Below are 18,521 nucleotides of genomic sequence, written 5' to 3'. Positions count from 1 at the left end.
CAACGTCGGGATTCATCTCTCGACAGGAGCCGGCTCTCCAGTAGAAACACTCAGCCAGCATGCTCCACGAGATCCTCCTCTCCCTGTTCGGCCAGCCGTCTCCCCTCTTCAACGCGGAAAAGGGCAAAGATGCCGTGGCTCAAGACGATTTCCCCCTTCTCTCACCTCCGGAGAAAGCCCTCCTCGCATCAATTGCCCATCTGAGCCGTCTCCACGCGCAGCTCCAGACACAAACCTCTGCTATATCGTCATCGCATCCCTCGGTCGTATGTCGCTCCGTCTCTACGACTATTGCCACAGTCCACCTAGGCGAGTTCCAAAAGAAGATCCTGGATGTGGAGAAGGCGATTCTCACGGAGGATAGCGGATACGTTGGGGGCTACGGGATTGTGCCATTGTCGACCATAGTCGGAGAATTTGCACCGTGGACGCGGCGCATGGAATGGCTGTGGGAGATTGCTCGGTTCATTCAGCCAGAAAACAAGAAAATTGGCTGCAGCGGTGCAGCACTTATCGATAATCTGCGGGCCGAATTACAAACGGGATATCTCGATATCAAAGAGATGGCGGTACAGTTGGTGACCGCAGCGGAGACGGCGTGGATGAAGCAGCTGTCAATGTGGCTCTTATACGGGAATCTGCCCATGTATGGCAAGGAAGACTTTTTAATACAGGAGGATGTCGAAGGCAAGGACGACGAGACGCAGTTCAGCATGCATACCGACTTGATCCCGAAATTCGTGCCACCTCAAACGGCAGCCTCGATTCTGTTCATTGGGAAGTCATTGAATCACATTCGCGCGAAACGGAAGATCTCCGCTACCGGTGTGTCGACTGCACCGGTCACTCTGCATCAAGAGCACATCGAGCAGCTGGCCGGCTTGAAGTCGCCGATCTCATCTGCAAAGCTGTCGACCGCGGTTGACTGGATTCGTCTTTCTCTGTCTCAGTCGACATTATCGAAGCTCCTTCCGCTTCCCCGGATCCTCGAAATCCTTACTTTGCTGCATGACTTTCTTCTCCTGGGACGCGGCGAATTTGCAGTCGCTCTGGTGTCGCATGCAGATGCTCGCATAGAAGAAAATCATCGACGACGACCAGCTCCAGGCAGAGAGCTTGAGGGGCTTAGTATCAAAGAAGGAGATGTGATAACTGCTCTGGCCCAAGTGTGGGCAGAGCTAGTTTCATTGCAGAATGAAGAAGACCCGGCTGATGAGCAGCTGGATCTTGCACGAAATCTCCTTCGACTCTCAATCAGTGACCGAAAAAGCGGGCGTGCGATGACCCCGTCGCAAGGACCCAGTTCCGTGACAGAGATCTCTCGGGTCTCTTTTGAAGATCTACTCTTCCCTACACCTACGTACCTAACAGCTCAAGTACGCGCCCCGCTGGATTTGTTTCTCTCCACTTCCGATATTGCTATCTACTCCAAAATCCATTCTTACCTACTGAGCATCCGCCGAGCCCAGATCCGTCTTGGGGATCTATGGAAGCGCACGTCATTGCGAAGAAACCATCCTTCTCCATGGGGTCCCCCACGAAGCAACAGTGCTTTTGGCCAAAGCAAACTGAAGATGAGCCGTGAGCGGGATAATGCCCGTATCCGACAGATGCGACCCGTGTGGGCTACGTGCAGCGCCTGTCTGTTTGTGCTATCAGAGATTGGCAGTTTCTTTCAAGGCGAGGTGGTGAACGAGTCCTGGCAACATCTGCGTGAGTGGATTGAGGGGGATTCGTCTGCATCACCATCTGGTTCCCGACCTGGAACAGCATCGTCCTCCAAATCTGCGCCGCCGTCCATGGGCCGTCATGATCCCGAAGCACTTACCGTCGCGCACCGTCGCCATTTGTTTTCTCTGGTCGAGTCCCTGTTCCTGACTGAGGTACCCTTCACCACGACCCTGCGCGCACTGCTGACCAGCATCGACCGGTTTGTCGCGCTCGCCATCCGCCTGGAGACTATCCAACGCAACATGGATCTGGAGATGGACGAAGGAGTCGTGGACGCACTGGTGGACTACGGCCAAGAAGAGCGCGAAGTTTGGCACGAGTTGCGGACTACTCGCACCGCCGCCGAGACCGGACTCCAGGACCTCGTCGCAAGATTGCAAGACATCGACGACAGCCGCTCGGGGGCTGGCCGACGCACCGTGCACCTGTCCGGTCCCGGGGCGAACTTCTGTCACTATGAGCCGCGCAAGCCGGCAGGCGTGGATCGGTTGTTGATGAAACTGGATTTTGGCCGCGGACGCCGCGACCTGGTCCCTGAAACGGCCGCAGCGGGGTTTGCATAAAGAAATTTTTAGCAGCGGTATAGGCGTTTTATCCCGAAATGGACGGCCCGGGAAGGTAGTTCTAGATGGGTCGCACGGATCATCATTTGCAACTGAGGGGTTCTTTGTCAGAGTCGGCGCTTATTGGGATGGACGATGTGTTCTGCTTTTCCAAAAACCGAACAATCATTGGCAGCAATTAAGGCCACGCAATTGACTTTCCTCCTTTTTTTCCCCGATGACCCCCACGGCCTGAAGGATGTACTGTGTATACAGTGTCAGGTGGGAGCCGATCTCTGGAGCCCTGCGGATCATGTTATTCACAGAAATTGCCTTATCTTGCATCCACCAGTCCAGATGACCAGCGCACGGTGCGTACGCAATCTTTCCAGCGCGTTCGAGATCCGCGTCGATTCCTTCGACAATCCCTGTCGTCGGGCGGGGCGGGGCTAGGCGGGGCTGGGCGTGGCACGAGAAGAGGCGTTCGAGGCTCGGCCAAGCACTAGTAGTTAACGTTAAGGTGGCTACGGTAGCTTGGGGTACGTGCCTCTATTGTGGATCCGCGTGTGCATACCCCGGGGCCGGAGGGTGGCGGAAGCTTCATTGCAGAACAAGTATGGTAGAACTTAGAATTGAGCAAGACTTGATTTTTTGACCAACGAAGCGTAAGCTTGCTACCTCTTGTTTCTCCCTGTTCAAAAACAAGAAAAGAAAAAGGAAAAGGTAGTGCCCCTGGCGGGGGTGCATAGCTCCGTGGATGAGACAGCGGTGAAAGCAGAATTGCCTAATCAGGACATCCCGGAGCTCCCATTCTTTTGCCAAAAATAATCCGGGGACGGCGGGACCCAGGGATCGTCGGGGCAAGGAAGGATAGGTAGAGTCAACTGACCTGATCCCCCGATCCTTCAGAGTTTTTTTTCCTTGGTCGGTGGGGAGGGTGGATTACACCACCACTCGCGATGCCGAGACCGTCATTGGAGGATGCTGCTACCGACCTGAAGTGATTGGCACTAGGTAAATCTCTGCGGTCCAGGGACAGCTGGTCGTGCATACTTAGTTCGACTGCTCTATCTCGTCCTGCTCGGATTGTCGGCTCTCATTGGGTGTCGGACAGGCGATACAGGGCCGAAATGCATAATCATGTCGCAGTTATCGGTTGTAGCCAGGGATGTATGTACTACCTACACGGTGGGCCATTCCGCAGGATCCATCGAGCGGATCGTCCGATTTTACCGTCTTCGGCCCAGAACAATCACGATGTTGCCCCAAGCTCTTGCCCCAGGTGGCAAGCGACCCGTCCATTGCTGCGATCTGGGTCTTGAGTCATGGTGAAAGCAGCAGCGGGCGAATCCACCTCGCGGGTCACCTGGCCAATGTGGCCGGGCCCCTTTCCATCGCTAGAGACTATCGTGAGATTTTTGGGGAGATTTTCCGGGAAGCTGTCCAGGGAAGTACCGTTCTGTCTGTCCGTCTGGCACATATAAACCCTCGCTCCCCGACTGGGGATGAGAAGGAAAGAAAGTATTGTCGTGTTTTTATCTTCCCCGTCCATCATCCATTTGCATCTAGCCCTAATTGCACCTATACATACGACCCTCTCCCCTCTACTACCACCACCTTAATAATACCAAAAATGTCCTTCTCCCTCCCCCGTGTCATGGCCGCTGCGCGGCCACGCTTCGCCAGTGCGGCTATCACTGCGCCGCGAGTTCTATCTTCGACGTCGACTCGTCTCTACTCCTCCACCAAGAGCGCATACAACCCCCATGACATTCAGAATATCTCGCACAACCCCGACCACATCCAGTCAAAGCTGCCGCCCAAGAAGTACCTGCGCAACGCCAACCGCTTCCGCGAGTTTGATATGGAGGACCGCGTGTACGCCATCACCGGTGGCGGCCGTGGATTGGGATTGTCGATGGCCGAGGCCCTGATTGAAGCGGGCGCAAAGGGTGTGTAGTCCAAGTATGACCTTCAATGAAGCAAATAGCTAATCAGAAAACCCCACAGTCTACTGCCTGGACCGCCTCGAGTCTCCCCCCGCCGAATTCTTCACGGCCAAGGAGCGCGCTGCCAGCGAGTACGGCGGCACACTGGAATACATTCGCATCGACGTGCGCAATGTGACAGAAGTCAACGACACCTTTGCAGCGATTGCCGCTCAGAACGAGCGCCTGGACGGCCTGATCGCCGCGGCGGGCATCAACCACCTGCAGAGCGCGCTGGAGCACTCCCAGCAAGCCCTGGACGACGTGATGAGCATCAACTACAACGGCGTGTTCAACTCGGCCACCGCGGCCGCCCGCCAGATGTTCAACTACCAGCAGAAGGGCTCGATCCTGCTCGTGGCTTCCATGAGCGGCCTCATCGCCAACAAGGGCATGACCTCGCCCGTCTACAACTCCTCCAAGGCTGCTGTCATCCAGCTGGCCCGCTCGCTCGCTATGGAATGGGGCCGCCACGGCATCCGGGTCAACTCGCTCTGCCCGGGCCACATCATCACCCCCATGGTCGAGGATGTCTTCCAGCAGAATCCCGCGGCCCGCGCGACCTGGGAGGCTGAGAACATGCTTGGCCGTCTTGCTATGCCAGAGGAGTTCCGCGGCGCGGCCCTCTTCTCCCTCTCCGACGCCAGCAGCTTCATGACCGGCAGCACCATGGTCATCGACGGTGGCCACACCGCGTGGTAAGCGTCTTGACCGTCATGAACAGAATGAAATGCAACGACACGAAAACAAAAAGGTGCCGCGTCCGGGGTTGAAAGGAAAAACGAAGACGCTCTTACTGTACATGTCTACATGCACATACACAAATGAGGCGCCCCCATCGAGAGAGCTCAATGGCCAAGCGCGAAGCACTCGACCTCGTCCCTGGATTGGAAAAGAGAAGTTACGAACACTCTATATGAGGTCATCCACGCCGCCCATTTTGCCCCAGTCCGGGTTCTCCCACCCCCGGTACTCTTCTATATGTACAGGTTCTTTAATTATAGACTATAGTGAAGACATTCACAATTTTAATGAACAAAATCATTGATCCAACCTTTCATACAATTGATCTACTAGATGTAGGCCCTAGGACACGATCTCCGGCTTCTACGTCCCCTACACCCTACATTGCAAAGAAGTTCGGCAGGAAACTTTGAAACGAAATAGCGAAATTCAACTCAAATGGCAAGTCCGAGATTGTATACTGTACATCAAAACTGTAAAGAGCACAAACGACATCACATCATATAAGAAAGAGATAATTCTTCTCGCCAGTACTAGGCTCTAGATCCTCTCTCCTCCCCCCACCCATGAGCCCATCCCGCTCCTCGTCCTCATCATCAGCAGGCCCACCATTGACATGATGACTAGCCTCGTACTTCAACTGCAAGATCCGATTCTGCTTCTTCAGGATAACCCGCAATATAATAGCCAAGATGGCGACAACGACCATGAAGAACGAACACACCGCCATGCCGGGGACATACCATGGCCCATCGGAGCCCGGGTATAGATGCGTGCCGATGAGAGGCCCGCACTGGCCGATGATGTTGAGGATGGCGATGCTGGCACCTTTGCCCTCTTTCTCGGTGCGGTTGTCCATCGTCCAGGTGATGATTAGAGTGATGGCGGAGAAGAAGCCTGACACGGCTGGGTAGACGCAGATGTACCGGATGGTGGTGTGCAGGCTTATGGGCATGTAAGAGTGCAAGGCCCCTGTTAATGCAATGACAAGGTAGGATGCTGAGGAGATGAGGGCGTGCAAGATGAGGTAGAAGCTGCGGGACTGGCTGCGGTCCGAGACGTATGCCGTGATGAGGACTACAATGAAGGCCACCAGGTAGGGTGGTGCGGAGAGTGCTTGCGCTGTGAGAGAGGAGTAGCCCATACTATAGGGGAGAAATCAGTACTTTGTGTTGGAGGTTGCGACTGGAGAAGAAGCTTACTGTCTAATGATGGTGGGCAGAAACACCGGCATCGAGCTGAAGGCGACATTACAGCTGAAAAACATGAACTGCATGCAAGAGTTTAGCCAAGCGTTTTTGGGGAAATATCAACCCACTTACGGCAGTGATGTAGGCCTTGGGATCCGCCAGGGTCTTCCCAACTGCTTGCCAATCAAACCCTGTCTGCGGGCCCTGGAACTCATCCCTACTCTCTCCAAGGCGCAACTGAGCCACGGTTCTTTGCCTCCGAGTAAGAAAACGAGCGCGACCGGGAGAGTCAGGGATCAAGCCCCAGGCAAAGACCGCAACGATGACACTGGGAAACCCTTCGAGCAAAAACAGGATGCGCCACGGAGAAATAGGGCCATTGCTGCTCAGTTTGACGATTAGCCAGGCGAGACTACTCGCAAAGGAGGTAGCCAGTGGCGCCGCTGAAATGAACAGTCCATTGCGGAAAGCCAATTCTTCTCTGCGATAAAACAGGGAGAGATAGAATGGGACGCCGGGACCAAACGCCGCTTCCGTGATGCCTAGTAATGCGCGCAGCACAAATAGCCCGCCGAACGAGGTGACCAGACATTGGAAAGATGCAGTCAGTCCCCAGCCACAGACACAAAGGGAGATGTAGATATGCGGTGGGACGACGCGGTACAACAGCGTCATCCATTCAAAGAGAATGTATGTGATGTAGAACGCCGTCAGGACCCATTCATACTGCGACGAGGAAAGGTGCAGGTCGTGATCTAGGCCGGCGATCTTTGCATTCCCGATATCTGCGGTACGAATACGAACATTAGCGTATCGCACCCCGCAGAACAAAGATGGGTAGACTCACTGGAGCGATCCAAGAAAGAGAGCAAGTAGAGCAGCGCCAGAAAAGGAACCAGCTTCCGATCGAAGAGTCCCACCACCTCCTTCTCCTCCGCAACGGTGTATTTCGGCGCCGCACTCACGCGGGGCATCTTGTGCTCGCCCGGGTAAGACCCAGAGTCCCCCGGATAATCCACATCTGAGACATGGCTACCCGGTTCAGCGATATCGAAATTCGTCTGTAGGCGCAGTGGGCCGAGGGGGGGCCCTCATCTGCTGGGAGGCTGACGGGTCGGTCTCATCGGAGCCGTTTGAGACGGGGGTGTATCGGGGGTTGGAGGAACTGGAGGAGGATGTGGCCCCTAGAGTAGGAGACGGGGGCAGGTGGAGAGAGGTCATGTTTGTTCGTCAAGCATGTCGTCTTGCCCTCGCTCTCTTCTCTCCGCGTTTGCGCCACAGAGAAAAAGAGGAGTTGATAATTTCCCGATCAGCTGTTCCCCTGATGCTTAGCTAATGTGGCACCGTGGGGGGTGGTCCAGTATCAGATGGAGAATGGAGTACGCGCTAACCACTTCAAGGTAGATAAGGGAAGAGAAAACAGAAAGATTGTTGCTTCAATGTTCATTTCATTCAGATCAGCCGGCTTTGCTATTGTACATTCAAAAACTCCTGCGCCATGGCAAGTCCTAAACGCAATCCTGCAACATGGCTACTCCTAGAAAACAATCCCCAAGTGAAGTACAAAGCATCAAACGTCAGAGAGTGTGTCGAGCGGGTCTCCTTACTCACGCGCAGGACGGTAAGAATCGATGAAACGCCGGTTCTTGTGGCCAGCAGCCGCAGAGTAGCCAGCACCAGAAGGATAGCCGGCGGCAGGGGAGCCACTGGAAGGGAGGGCAGCAGCGGCGTAAACGCTAGAAGGAATGCCACCAGAAGGAACGCCGCCAGTTGGGTATCCAGCAGACGAATAGCCACCAGTCGGGTGAACGTCAGAGTACGAGGGCAAGTGCTCGATCTCAAAGGGGCGCTTGCGACCGCCCGACAGCTGCTCGGCGTGGGACTTGCTCACCTCATAGACCTGGCGCAGCTCAGGCACCAGCGGGTGGTTTCCGTACCCAGCATGGAGCATCTGGGTGAGCAGGTTCTCGGCGGTGTCACGGAGAAAGCGGACAACCTGGAACTTGTCACGGTTCTTGTTCGCATCAGTGAGGTAGCAATCCAACTTGGCAACCTGGTAAACATCGATCATACGGTTGAAGCAAGCGCTCTGGGTCTTCTGAACGTCATTCTGAGCATCCTTCACGGCCAGCTTCACCGAGGGAGGAGACTGATCTATTCTAGATTAGCCTCTGTGTAAGAAAGAAATACGGGCCAACGGACCAGCCTTCAGCGACTTCTGGAACTCCAGGTACTGGTCCAAAACCTCATCGGCCGCTTCATGCAGCTCCAGACGATCGATGCCCACGAAGTGGTCAAGGAAGAAATTGAATAGACCCCAGCAGCCAGGGACAGTGAGCTTCTTCTCCTCACCGCCGCAGCGGCTGTAGAGCGCCATCAGGGCCTTGTCGTAGATGGAGAGCTCAGCAATGTCCTCCGACCCCGCCGCCGCCTCCTTGCGGCGCGCGAGCAGCTTGGCCTGGCGCTCCAGAGCCTGGAAGATCAGGAATCCCTTGTCAGGGTCATCAAAGATCTTGCGCAGAGCGGGGGTGGGCTGCTGGTCCTGGCTGCTGTACGCACTCAGCAGGAACAGGGCCTGGGTATCCGAGGGAGAGTAATCATATTCCTCGTCCATGGCTAGAGAGTGGGTGGGTAGTCAGTTGAGATCCTGGTGGTCATCGATGAGGGCATTTACCTGAATAGCAGCAAGGATTGTTTTCGGTTTGAAGAAATAAGAATAAACGAAGGGGCTGTAGAGGGAGCGGTTGGAGCAGTCGAGCTGTGCGGTGGAAGAAGAAAGAGAAGGAGGGCAGTGAATACAAAGAACAAGACAGCAATAACCGAACGGCAAGTCCCGTAGGCGCCCGTCTAGCAACAGTCATTCACCAAAGGGAATATCAATTAGTCAGAGAAGGTAGAATAACGATTCAAATTAGTTCCTCTCTTTGTAGAGTCTCTCCACCTCGTCTATCAATACCGCTGGCTCATCACCATTCTGCGCACAATCCTTCCACTCGGAGTCATGTACACACCACACCTTCTCATCTAGACGCACGGTACAACTGACCCGAACTCCCAGCTCCTGTCCCCGTAGTGCACTCTGCCGTAACAAAGCAATCCCACTGACGGGGGGTCCCCATTCCCATCATTCGGGTCGTCATTCTGCTGGCTGGCACACCGGTTCAGAGCATCAAAGTCGATCCCATGCTCCAAGGCACACTGATGGACAAGCTCCCGCTCTGGTATGTGCTCGTAGTCATTGATCAGACAGTTTGCAAACCCCAATGATCGGATGATGGGCGTCCGAGGGTATGTAGACGGCAGGAGGGAGTCGTCGGCAGTTGCAGGGAAAGGCAGGTTCGCAGCACAGAGCATGAGCATATCGCCAATGCACTCTGGTGGGCCATGCATGCACTCGATATCGGAGGATTTTTCAGAGACCCTAGGGAAGTCCGTCAGGATAGATCTGTCATGTTTGCAGGTGTCATGCTCACGTTGCAATCATCGACAGCCGGAAATCCACCTTGTCGCTGATCTTCTCCATGGCTGGCACAACCAGCTCTTGCAGACAGACTTGGGCATCTGGGCATTTGCTCATGATGTGTGCCTCGAGGGGAATCTTCTTGGTCTGCACCTCAGCGGACGGTGTCAGGGGTTTTTGCTTTGGGGCATTGCTGATGATGTGATCGTCGAGTGGGAGGCTGGTCTGTATCGCAGCAGCAGGCGCAGGAGGAGGAGGGTGTCTGATCTCTGTAGCTTGAGGCCCTAACATCCTCTCTAGGGCACTGGAGGCGGTGCAGCGGGTCAAGTCGCATTCGTCACGTCCTGGCCGGATCAGCAGGTAGTAGCCATATAGGAAACACACGACACAGAAGAGGCGACGCAGGAACGTCGCTCGTCCCGGCCGCAAGCGCACCCCCTCGACCGGCTCCTTGGTGTGGACAGGCAGCTTCTCCATGGTGGTTGACGGATCTACGGGGATCATGGCGGGCTCTGGGGTGACCTGACTAATCCGGTTAAACGCCCTCCCTAGTTCACTTAGTGAGCGAGTGACCAAGGTGCCAAGCTCTATAGTCTAACTAGATCCATAAGCAGTAGTTAGTCGCTCCGACCTCGGCGATCCTTATACATCGTCCTATCATCATTGGCCCTGTCGGAGTCGTGGAGGCCCAACCTAGCGGGTCAAATTGAGCTGCTCGTAACTCAAAACTAAGCGACCTGGAGGGGGGCTGATTACTGTGGCTGTCGAGGACCGCTCGAGAACTGGCGGCCGCCCGATGCCCAGGTAGGGTTACATGGATGCCGCTGAAACAGCTCTCCTTCACGTCGCATCTGCCGGGTCGCATCACTATTTCACCCGTCACTTCCCGTTCACCAGCCACACTCTCGCTCGCCCCCTATAAATAGTTATTGGAATCACGCGAGATCCTCGACGGAGTGTTTCCCCCGCTCTGTGGTTTCTCAGCCGCGTCACCCCCAACATGTGTGGCATGGCGCTTCTCTTATAAACATAGCAAGCATTCCACACGCAGCGACGTCACTGGGGAAGAGAGGCGCCACTGGAAGGGCCTCAACTTTTACCTTTTTCCTCTTCCCCCCCCCCTCTCCCTCCCCCCTAGCCAGTTCCAATCTCCACACACCATGGCGTCGGTCAACTCCATCCCCTCCGACAAGGACGAGGAGCGCGAGGCGATGCAGGATGACCTGATCGACGACGACGAGGATGTCGGACCTGAGCTGGACGCGTCCCAGAAAGAATATCTCGCGCACCACGAACGGCTCGACGACATGCTGACTCCGCTGATGCTGGAGGAAGCCCGTCTCTACAAACTGGCCCGTCGCTTCTCCACCACCTATCGCCAGCTGGCCTTGACCTCCGACCAGCAGTTCTTACCCACCCCCGTGACCCAACTGCCCACCGGCCAGGAGACCGGTCGCTACTTGGCGCTCGATGTGGGGGGCAGTAATCTCCGCGTGGCGTTTATCGAGTTGTTGGGCGAGGCGGCCGAGTCCGAGGTGCGCTCGACCGATGCCTCGGAGAGGTCGCGGGATACCATTCGCAAGGCCCAGCGCCAGCGCGTGAAGCGTACGTTGGAGCGGGCATGGCCGATCCAGGAGCACCTGAAAATGGACAAGGCGGAGGATCTGTTTGCGTGGATCGGCGACTGCATCGCGGAGGTCGTGGCGGAGAGCCTCTCCTCCGATGCCACCAAAAAAGACATCCCCGAAGAGTTGGACTTGGGGATTACCTTTAGTTTCCCCATCTTGTGAGTGTCCCCAAAGATTTGGGAAGTGGCTGCTCATGATATTTCTAGGCAAGAGTCGTTGGCCGAGGCGACATTGATGCCAATGGGGAAAGGTTTCGCCATCACGTCGAACCTCAATCTGCACAAGATCCTGCTGAATGGCTACGAGAAGCACACCCGGCGACCAGACGACGAGGACGAGCCTTCGAAAAAGCGCCGGAAGCTGTTTGCTCTGCCCAAACTCAAGATCGCAGCCATCACCAACGACACTGTCGCCACACTCGCTTCCCTCGCCTATGCGGTCAAATCCCTACCCAACAGCCGCGTGGCCATGGGTATTATCGTGGGTACCGGATGCAACGCGACGATCCCGATGAAACTTGACGCGTTGCACGAAGACAAGGCCAAGAGCGTGAATGCCATGAAGCCGGATGCCGTGGAGACGATCGTGAATACCGAATGGACCATCTCCGGCGCGGCGCCGCCGCTCAAAGAGCTCGGAGTGACCACAAAATGGGATACTGAACTCGACCAGGCCTGTACACGCCCAGGATTTCAGCCATTCGAGTACATGACGGGCGGGCGGTACATTGGCGAACTCATCCGCCTCATCCTCTTTGATTATCTTACTACGATCGCCGGACTGTCGAAACGCATCCTGCCGGCCAACCTCGTTCAAGAATATGCCCTGACCACCACCTACATCTCCGACACCGTGGCCCGCGCCCGGTCCGACCAAGATCTCGCCAAGGAGCTGAACCAGTCCCTCCCCCTCCCGAGTCCAGCGACTGGCGCTGGGACGCTCTCGCCGCCGGCGCATTCCGCAAAATCGCGCGCACTGTGCAGCGCCGATCCGCGGGCTTGATCGCCGCGGCGGTGGTCGGCTTGCTCGCCTGCGCGCGCGAGATCGAGCTGAAAGAAGACAGCAACGTCAACACCCCGCTGAATGCCGCCTCGCCGCTGAGCAACGGCGATCCTCACACTCGTGACCATACCCCTGCCCCCGTGGCAGCGGCTGCCAGTCTCGCTGCCTCCTCCCCCTCTACCGCCCGTAACAATGTTCACGGGCATGTTGTCCCGGTCCTCGAACCCACCCCAGCAGAATGGCAATCTGGTCCAGAGGAGCTGGTCGTTGCGTATACGGGCGGTATCATCCAGCATTACCCGCACTTTAAAGAAATGTGCCAACAATACATCGACCGCCTCATCATGCGCACCGGTCCGCAACAAGGAGGCAAATCCGTGTTTCTGCGCGAAGCCTCCGACGGCGGTGTCATTGGAGCCGGGGTTTTGGCGGGGATGGTTGGCCGCAAGTAATTTTGGCTTTTTCTTACGACTTCTACGGGCGTTTTTTGACTGTCATGTTGTTTCTCGTGGTGATCTATGGTTGCCGCCGCTCATACTTGGAACATCTCTTTCTGATCTTATGCGCGCGCCGGACCCGGTACACCGCGTAGAAATGGGACATTATGAGATACATCAAGGTTGTATTTGTGGTTGGTTGGTCTTTGCGGCGAATTCTCTTGGGTGTCAGAGCATGGATGGCAAGCATTTCACTGGCATGTTTACTAGTAACTACTAGTTAACTACAACGTACATCTACGCATATCCTCCCATGCCAAGATCTTCCTTTACGTACTCTAGCTCGCTCGCTACCCTGCAGAGGGAATGCGTGATGATCATGTAACTCTACTCGTTCATACATACATTGTAGCCAGATTCCAAAGCCGGGACGTCTATCAGGCCAACAGCGTAATGGCTTGCGCGATACTACAAGCGTGGAATGCTTAATCCTATCCCATGCGGAATGTCTGGGGATATGACGCGCGTAAGTACATAATTCCGTGCTGATCACCGTTTCTCTTTCCCAAATTTAGAATGTGGTTGATTTCTTGGCTTGATATTGATATATACTTGGTAGTGGATGGATGGGTTGTAATGGAAGACTGTCCTGGGATGAGTGTTGAGTCTCATTTATATTGGCTCCTGATATTGTAAAGCTCCCTCTCGTCTTCTCTCAATGAGGATACAGGCCAGGTCATGGGGATAGTAGCGCACCCCTGGTGCTAGTGGCACGCCTGGGAAGCGCAAATATCCCCATCCCATAGCCCGAGATCATAGCTTTAGATCACTCGAAACATATTATTTCGCACACCACGCTTCATAGCTACCGGCTTTCCATCTTCATATTCGATTCCAGACGCTCCGCCTTCACCAGACATTTGCTCGAGGCGTTCGCGGAGCTCGGCGTCGGCTTCGGATGTGGTTTTTGCTTTGGATTGTTGCTTGCCCTCGTTCTTTGAGGGTGTTTCTGTTTTGTCTGAAGTGGTGCTTTCAGAGTTTGCACTGTGATCTGGGTTCGTTGGATCTTCATTCGGTGTTAGCAACGAATATATATATTTTAGCTAGCTCACAACAAGGATTCTTCAACGCACCCTGACCAGATTTTGAGAGCCTAAAGGGCGCCGAGGATAGAGAGCGAGCTGGGACAGAGATATATGAATGAGACAATAACAGTTGGCTGCCCGTCAAATTCATTTTAATGGTCGTCGATAGCATCTTGTGTCATGAATTTGCGTTGACGTAACCCCCACGAATTTGCCGATAGGAGTCACGATGGAGTCCGTAGTGCGAAAATATGCTAGGAGCTATTAGTCCAAAATGGAAACGTTTCATAGACCTACTCTAGTCGCCGAATTGATATGTGATTGCAATAGGACCTAGGCGGGGGGCTTGCCACCGCTCCCCGACAAAAGGCGATACTCCACGGTCACGTGCCATATATTGTTCGAATAAATCACAGTACGGCAACCATTAATATAAAGGCAGTTTATAGACTAAAATAAAAGGCTTTTTAGTGCTCTTCGATGGTGTCTTGTGTTACGAACTTGCGTTGACGTAACCAACCTTCCCAAAGTTGCCTAAAATCACGTGATTCCAATTCTCCCTCCCTCTTTCTGATAATGTGAGGGCGAGCTCCTTCCTTACGCTTACTTCTTCATACATTCTATTCTTTACGGCCACAAGTGCTTCCAACACCGACTGAATTTCCCTGCTCCACGGTCTGCTTGTGCCGACCAGACGGGTCAAAGTGCAACCAACCCGCTCCACTCAAATATGGAGTTGAAATGTCCAGAAAGCTGGCTTTTCCCAACGTGAAGCAGCAAAACCTGTCAGCGAAGGGAAGGGACTGAAACCAGCGAAACGGTTTATTCGGCCACCCTATATCCGCAGCATCATGGTTTCGACGGCCGCTTGAAGGAACACCGCGAGAGTTTGAGCTCGACAGTTTGAGCTCCTTGATTCCACAGGAGAAGCACGGCTGACGTGGCGGTACACGAATGCGACCCACACGAGCCAGTCGGGCAGCCCTTGAGGGAGGTGACAAGTTGGTCGGCACGAGGAGCTCAGGGGAGGTGAGAGATTGAGCCCAGGGAAAAAGCACACAGGAATGGAAGCGAACGAAGTGGGTTGTATTGAGTAAGTGATCTCACAAGATGAGTGTCTTATCTAGCGGCGGTGGCGCTGACATCTCAGACACCCGTCGCACTACAAGTCGTCCAAGTGAAAAGAAAGAGGTTTCCTTCGGACACGAAATTCTTTTCCGTCATGGGCACAGGGAAACCAGAGTGGCAGGATATCTTGTTTCAGCTCGGGTATTTCCATGTGCAGCCTCTTCCGGACTCGGCTGGAGATAGCAGCGAGCATGCGTCGGATCTCGGAGGTAGTTGACAATGCTCCTAGTAGAGCGGGTCGTGTACACACTGGCATGCAGGTTTTCTACCGGAAGAACGAACAGGAGAACCAGCGCACGGTAAAGAGAATAGACAATCCATCAAGAGAATGTATTCGATTAATTGATCAGGGAGCTGTTGATGATATGAGGAATAAATAGAGAAGTTCCGCCCATAACCCATACTGGTGCCAGGTTTGTAAGGCCAGACAATGCCCGGCTGCTCTAGAAGTACATGCATAATACACCTGGTCGACTAAATATGTTCAGTCCTCGTGGTTTCGGCTCGGCTTTGGAGGGATAAATGAAGCTCATCATCTCAATGTTTTGTCAGTCCCATACCGCCAGTGTTTTTTTGAGCTGGAAAATCCCCGCTGCTCTTTGTACGTGCGTGCACCTTGAACTCCCTTGCTCAACAAGGCCTCGGTATCCAGGGAAACCACTCTCCCTTTTCAGCACAGCACAGCACAGCACAGCTTAAATGAACAATATTTCTCGCTCACGTCAATTTGGAACTAGATGTATAGCTGACCAGACTTGAGGACAAAGTCGGCTGCAAAGCCGTTGAATTCTTGAAGTATCTTTCTCAAACACTCCAACACTCCTTCTGTTTTAGATCTTCGAGATGCTCAAGGCAAGTCCTCATCACCTCTCGGCGGTCTCGGCCTCAAGCTTTCTGTGATACGCAGCAGCGTCACCAATTGTCCATGCTAGTCAATCACTGTCGTTTCATCATCCTCTTCGGGCTCTAGTTCCACATTTCTGAACTGCCCAAGAATACTTGTCAGCAACATGAATTTGGCAACGTAGCGAATTACCTGATCCACATTCACTGTACTGAGGTATGAGTGAACAGTGAATTGAAGTACACTATAATTTAAGAAACTCCATTATGTCCTCTACAGGCCGTCATTGTTTGTATAGGGGAGGATGAGTTAGATGTCGATATCCAAGATCGTTGTAACCCGACCGATTAAGCTCGAGGGAGCTGTTAATGCGAGCGTCTATTTACGTTTCTTAACCTCGGTACATGTGTGGTCAGAAGGGTCCTGTAGATCTCAACTGTGCACCACCTCAGCTGCTCCACATGCTCAGTGAGAAATGTCAGAAGCACTTGCACTGAGTCTGCATGGTTTTTCGTGACTTAAAGCCCCGCATAGTCGCGGTTAATGTACATATTCTTGGGATGATGGATACGGTATTTCGCGGAATGGATATAGTAGAATCGACTGAGGAATCGAACTTATTGAGATGTCTGTGGAAGAGTAAACAAAGAGCTGACTGGAGTCAGCTAAATAAAGAAACACGGCACTGACAGAGCTGACAAGGAGATGAATGTGAGACAGCCTCGGATAAAGGCTTCATAAACGAGGAGTGCTGGTCGATGACCATTTATCCCGTGCAGAAGACGAAATCGGAAGCGCCTCTTCCAGACTGTGAACCATCTTCTCCGTCTGGCCCGACTGCCTCTTCCAGGTCTTCTCCAGTTCCTCCGAAGCCCGCCGCAGATCCGAATTCATCTTTTCCAGCTCGTCGCATCCCTTCTCGACTTGCTGCGTGTAGTTGTCATTGGTCTGCGCCAGTCTCCGCTCCTACGTCAGAGACGTTCGAAGCTCCTTGGCTTTTGGTTTGTTTGCATCGGCTCGCTTTTCGCCCTCGTGAATGATGCCCTCATACTCGCTGACATGATTGCCCAGCAGGTAGTTCTGCCGCTGCTGCTGGTGGGCTTTGTCCCTGATTGCCTGGCTGTTGGCTGCCTTTTCCGATATTGCGTTCTCCAGCTGCATTTTCTGGATCCATTGCGCAGTTGCCCACCTTGGTGTGCTTTTGGCTGCCGCACTTCCTGCAGTTCTTCGTGGCGGGGCCATGTCGATGGATGGGATCATGTGATCATGTAAGTGAGATGGGACGAGGGTTGATACCTGTCTATTAAGAGGTCTCTACACGCGTTCTGTGTGCCGGAGGTGAACAGGACCGCTTGTAAGTGGGAGTTGGACCTATCCCGCCTTCTGATGCAAGTAGCATGCCCGCTGTAGGATTGCCTGCCCACTTCGTTACTATACCCAGTGTAGGCATTGCATTCGGTGTTGTTCTGGCCGGATAAATGTCTCAGTATGTGTACAATCGCAATATTCGTTGACGGCCACCTTCCCACACAACCCGAGTGAAACAGGTTGTCGATGACGAGAGATGGCCAGGGAAGAGGTGGAGAGGTGGTTGGCAAGAAGAGAGAAAGAGATGGAGGGTGGAGGGGAAGAGAGAGGAGGAGGGCGAAGAAGAAGAAGAGCGAAGCAGGCCGGTGACCTGGGAAACAGCCGCACCTTCTCAAAGCGGCAAATTAATCAGTCACGATATGCCTGCCACACTCTGATATCCTCGCCTGATCTGTTGGTCTTCAGGTGCCATCAAATCTTATTTATTACAGTCTACCTGGCCCTCTGCCTAACATACTTTTCACGCTGTCTCTCCCCAACCCATGGGGAACCTCAACAAGTCATAAAGGCAATGCGTGGGTAAATACGTAGGAAGAATACAATTGGAACTCGAAAAACAGATTCATTTGTAGATAAATAAAAAAAGGAAAGAAAACTGGCCGTCAGAGGCCCTCGGCATCGATCTCGGGGAGGGGGGGAACATTGCTGAACACGCTAGGGCCGGCTTTCATTGCCGCCTCGGCGGCCTCCAGGGCCTGCTCGGCCGACTCGGGGTCGCCATTGGTCTTGCCCTTGTCCTTGTCGTGGTCCTTGCCATCGTCTTTGGTCTTGTCCGCGTCGACCATGTCGACATCCGTGTCGACGATCTTCTCCTTCTCCTTGTTCTTCTTGGCCTTCTTGGCCTTCTTGGCCTTCTTGGCCTTCTTGGCCGCGCGGCGGGGGAGCTCGTCCTTCTCGGCCTTCTTGGCCATCTTCGGGGCGCGGCGGGGGGACTCGTCGTGGTCGTGGTCGTGATCGCGGGCCCGCTTGCGGGCCGGGACGGTGGCGGGGGGATGGAGGGCCCGGGGCCCATACCGGCCAGCACGCCGGCCAGCACGCCGGCCACGTTGCCGTCGGCGGGGATGGAGAGAATGACCATTTGATACTATCATAGCATGAGTAGGCAGACCAAGGAATCAATGGAGTTAGTACATACGTTGGCCGGAGCCTGGGTGGGAGCCGGGGAGGGAGGGACGGGCCGCGCCACGTGTGGGCATTGGGCCTTGGTGTGGTGCGGGCTGCCGCACTTCCAGCACGATTTGATGGTGGCTGGGGCCATGGTTGGATCGGATATCAATAACGTAATCAGATTGAATATATGATTTGATGACCTGACTACCAAAAGCACTCTACGCGTCAGTTGCTTATATTCTACCCCAGACCCCCGACGTCCCT

The 18,521-nt window shown here is 54.2% G+C and overlaps 8 protein-coding genes across 8 annotated transcripts; 3 read left to right on the top strand and 5 right to left on the bottom strand.

Moving 5' to 3' along the window:
- Positions 1–59: 59 nt before the first annotated feature.
- Positions 60–2,294, top strand: N7474_007955 (uncharacterized protein; the record flags this gene model as incomplete). Its single annotated transcript, XM_057199365.1, has 1 exon — positions 60–2,294. One exon carries the CDS (start codon positions 60–62, stop codon positions 2,292–2,294), a length of 2,235 nt encoding a protein of 744 aa, XP_057050066.1.
- A 1,612-nt stretch (positions 2,295–3,906) lies between these two features.
- N7474_007954 (putative short chain dehydrogenase/oxidoreductase) lies at positions 3,907–4,963 on the top strand (the record flags this gene model as incomplete). Its single annotated transcript, XM_057199364.1, has 2 exons — positions 3,907–4,225; positions 4,284–4,963. 2 exons carry the CDS (start codon positions 3,907–3,909, stop codon positions 4,961–4,963), a joined length of 999 nt encoding a protein of 332 aa, XP_057050065.1.
- A 541-nt stretch (positions 4,964–5,504) lies between these two features.
- On the bottom strand, positions 5,505–7,169 carry N7474_007953 (uncharacterized protein; the record flags this gene model as incomplete). Its single annotated transcript, XM_057199363.1, has 4 exons — positions 5,505–6,150; positions 6,208–6,275; positions 6,328–6,980; positions 7,043–7,169. The coding sequence occupies 4 exons, from the start codon at positions 7,167–7,169 to the stop codon at positions 5,505–5,507; spliced, it is 1,494 nt and encodes a 497-aa protein (XP_057050064.1).
- Positions 7,170–7,798: 629 nt separating this feature from the next.
- On the bottom strand, positions 7,799–8,809 carry N7474_007952 (uncharacterized protein; the record flags this gene model as incomplete). The annotated part of the gene is made up of 2 exons (XM_057199362.1): positions 7,799–8,349; positions 8,398–8,809. The coding sequence occupies 2 exons, from the start codon at positions 8,807–8,809 to the stop codon at positions 7,799–7,801; spliced, it is 963 nt and encodes a 320-aa protein (XP_057050063.1).
- Positions 8,810–9,106: 297 nt separating this feature from the next.
- Positions 9,107–10,132, bottom strand: N7474_007951 (GILT family protein; the record flags this gene model as incomplete). Its single annotated transcript, XM_057199361.1, has 3 exons — positions 9,107–9,274; positions 9,298–9,616; positions 9,669–10,132. 3 exons carry the CDS (start codon positions 10,130–10,132, stop codon positions 9,107–9,109), a joined length of 951 nt encoding a protein of 316 aa, XP_057050062.1.
- Positions 10,133–10,815: 683 nt separating this feature from the next.
- On the top strand, positions 10,816–12,737 carry N7474_007950 (hexokinase family protein; the record flags this gene model as incomplete). The annotated part of the gene is made up of 3 exons (XM_057199360.1): positions 10,816–11,441; positions 11,490–12,149; positions 12,206–12,737. 3 exons carry the CDS (start codon positions 10,816–10,818, stop codon positions 12,735–12,737), a joined length of 1,818 nt encoding a protein of 605 aa, XP_057050061.1.
- Positions 12,738–16,514: 3,777 nt separating this feature from the next.
- On the bottom strand, positions 16,515–17,021 carry N7474_007949 (uncharacterized protein; the record flags this gene model as incomplete). The annotated part of the gene is given in 2 exon segments (XM_057199359.1): positions 16,515–16,737; positions 16,750–17,021. The coding sequence occupies 2 exon segments, from the start codon at positions 17,019–17,021 to the stop codon at positions 16,515–16,517; spliced, it is 495 nt and encodes a 164-aa protein (XP_057050060.1).
- A 728-nt stretch (positions 17,022–17,749) lies between these two features.
- N7474_007948 (uncharacterized protein) lies at positions 17,750–18,405 on the bottom strand (the record flags this gene model as incomplete). The annotated part of the gene is made up of 2 exons (XM_057199358.1): positions 17,750–18,231; positions 18,279–18,405. 2 exons carry the CDS (start codon positions 18,403–18,405, stop codon positions 17,750–17,752), a joined length of 609 nt encoding a protein of 202 aa, XP_057050059.1.
- Positions 18,406–18,521: the final 116 nt, after the last annotated feature.

The sequence above is a fragment of the Penicillium riverlandense genome (assembly GCF_028828495.1).
Source record: "Penicillium riverlandense strain IBT 135883 chromosome Unknown utg000007l_segment0_segment0, whole genome shotgun sequence".
Classification (NCBI taxonomy): Eukaryota; Fungi; Ascomycota; class Eurotiomycetes; order Eurotiales; family Aspergillaceae; genus Penicillium; species Penicillium riverlandense.
The sequence above is the reverse complement of the archived record's forward strand: the minus strand, read 5'-3'. Positions and strand labels throughout refer to the sequence as shown.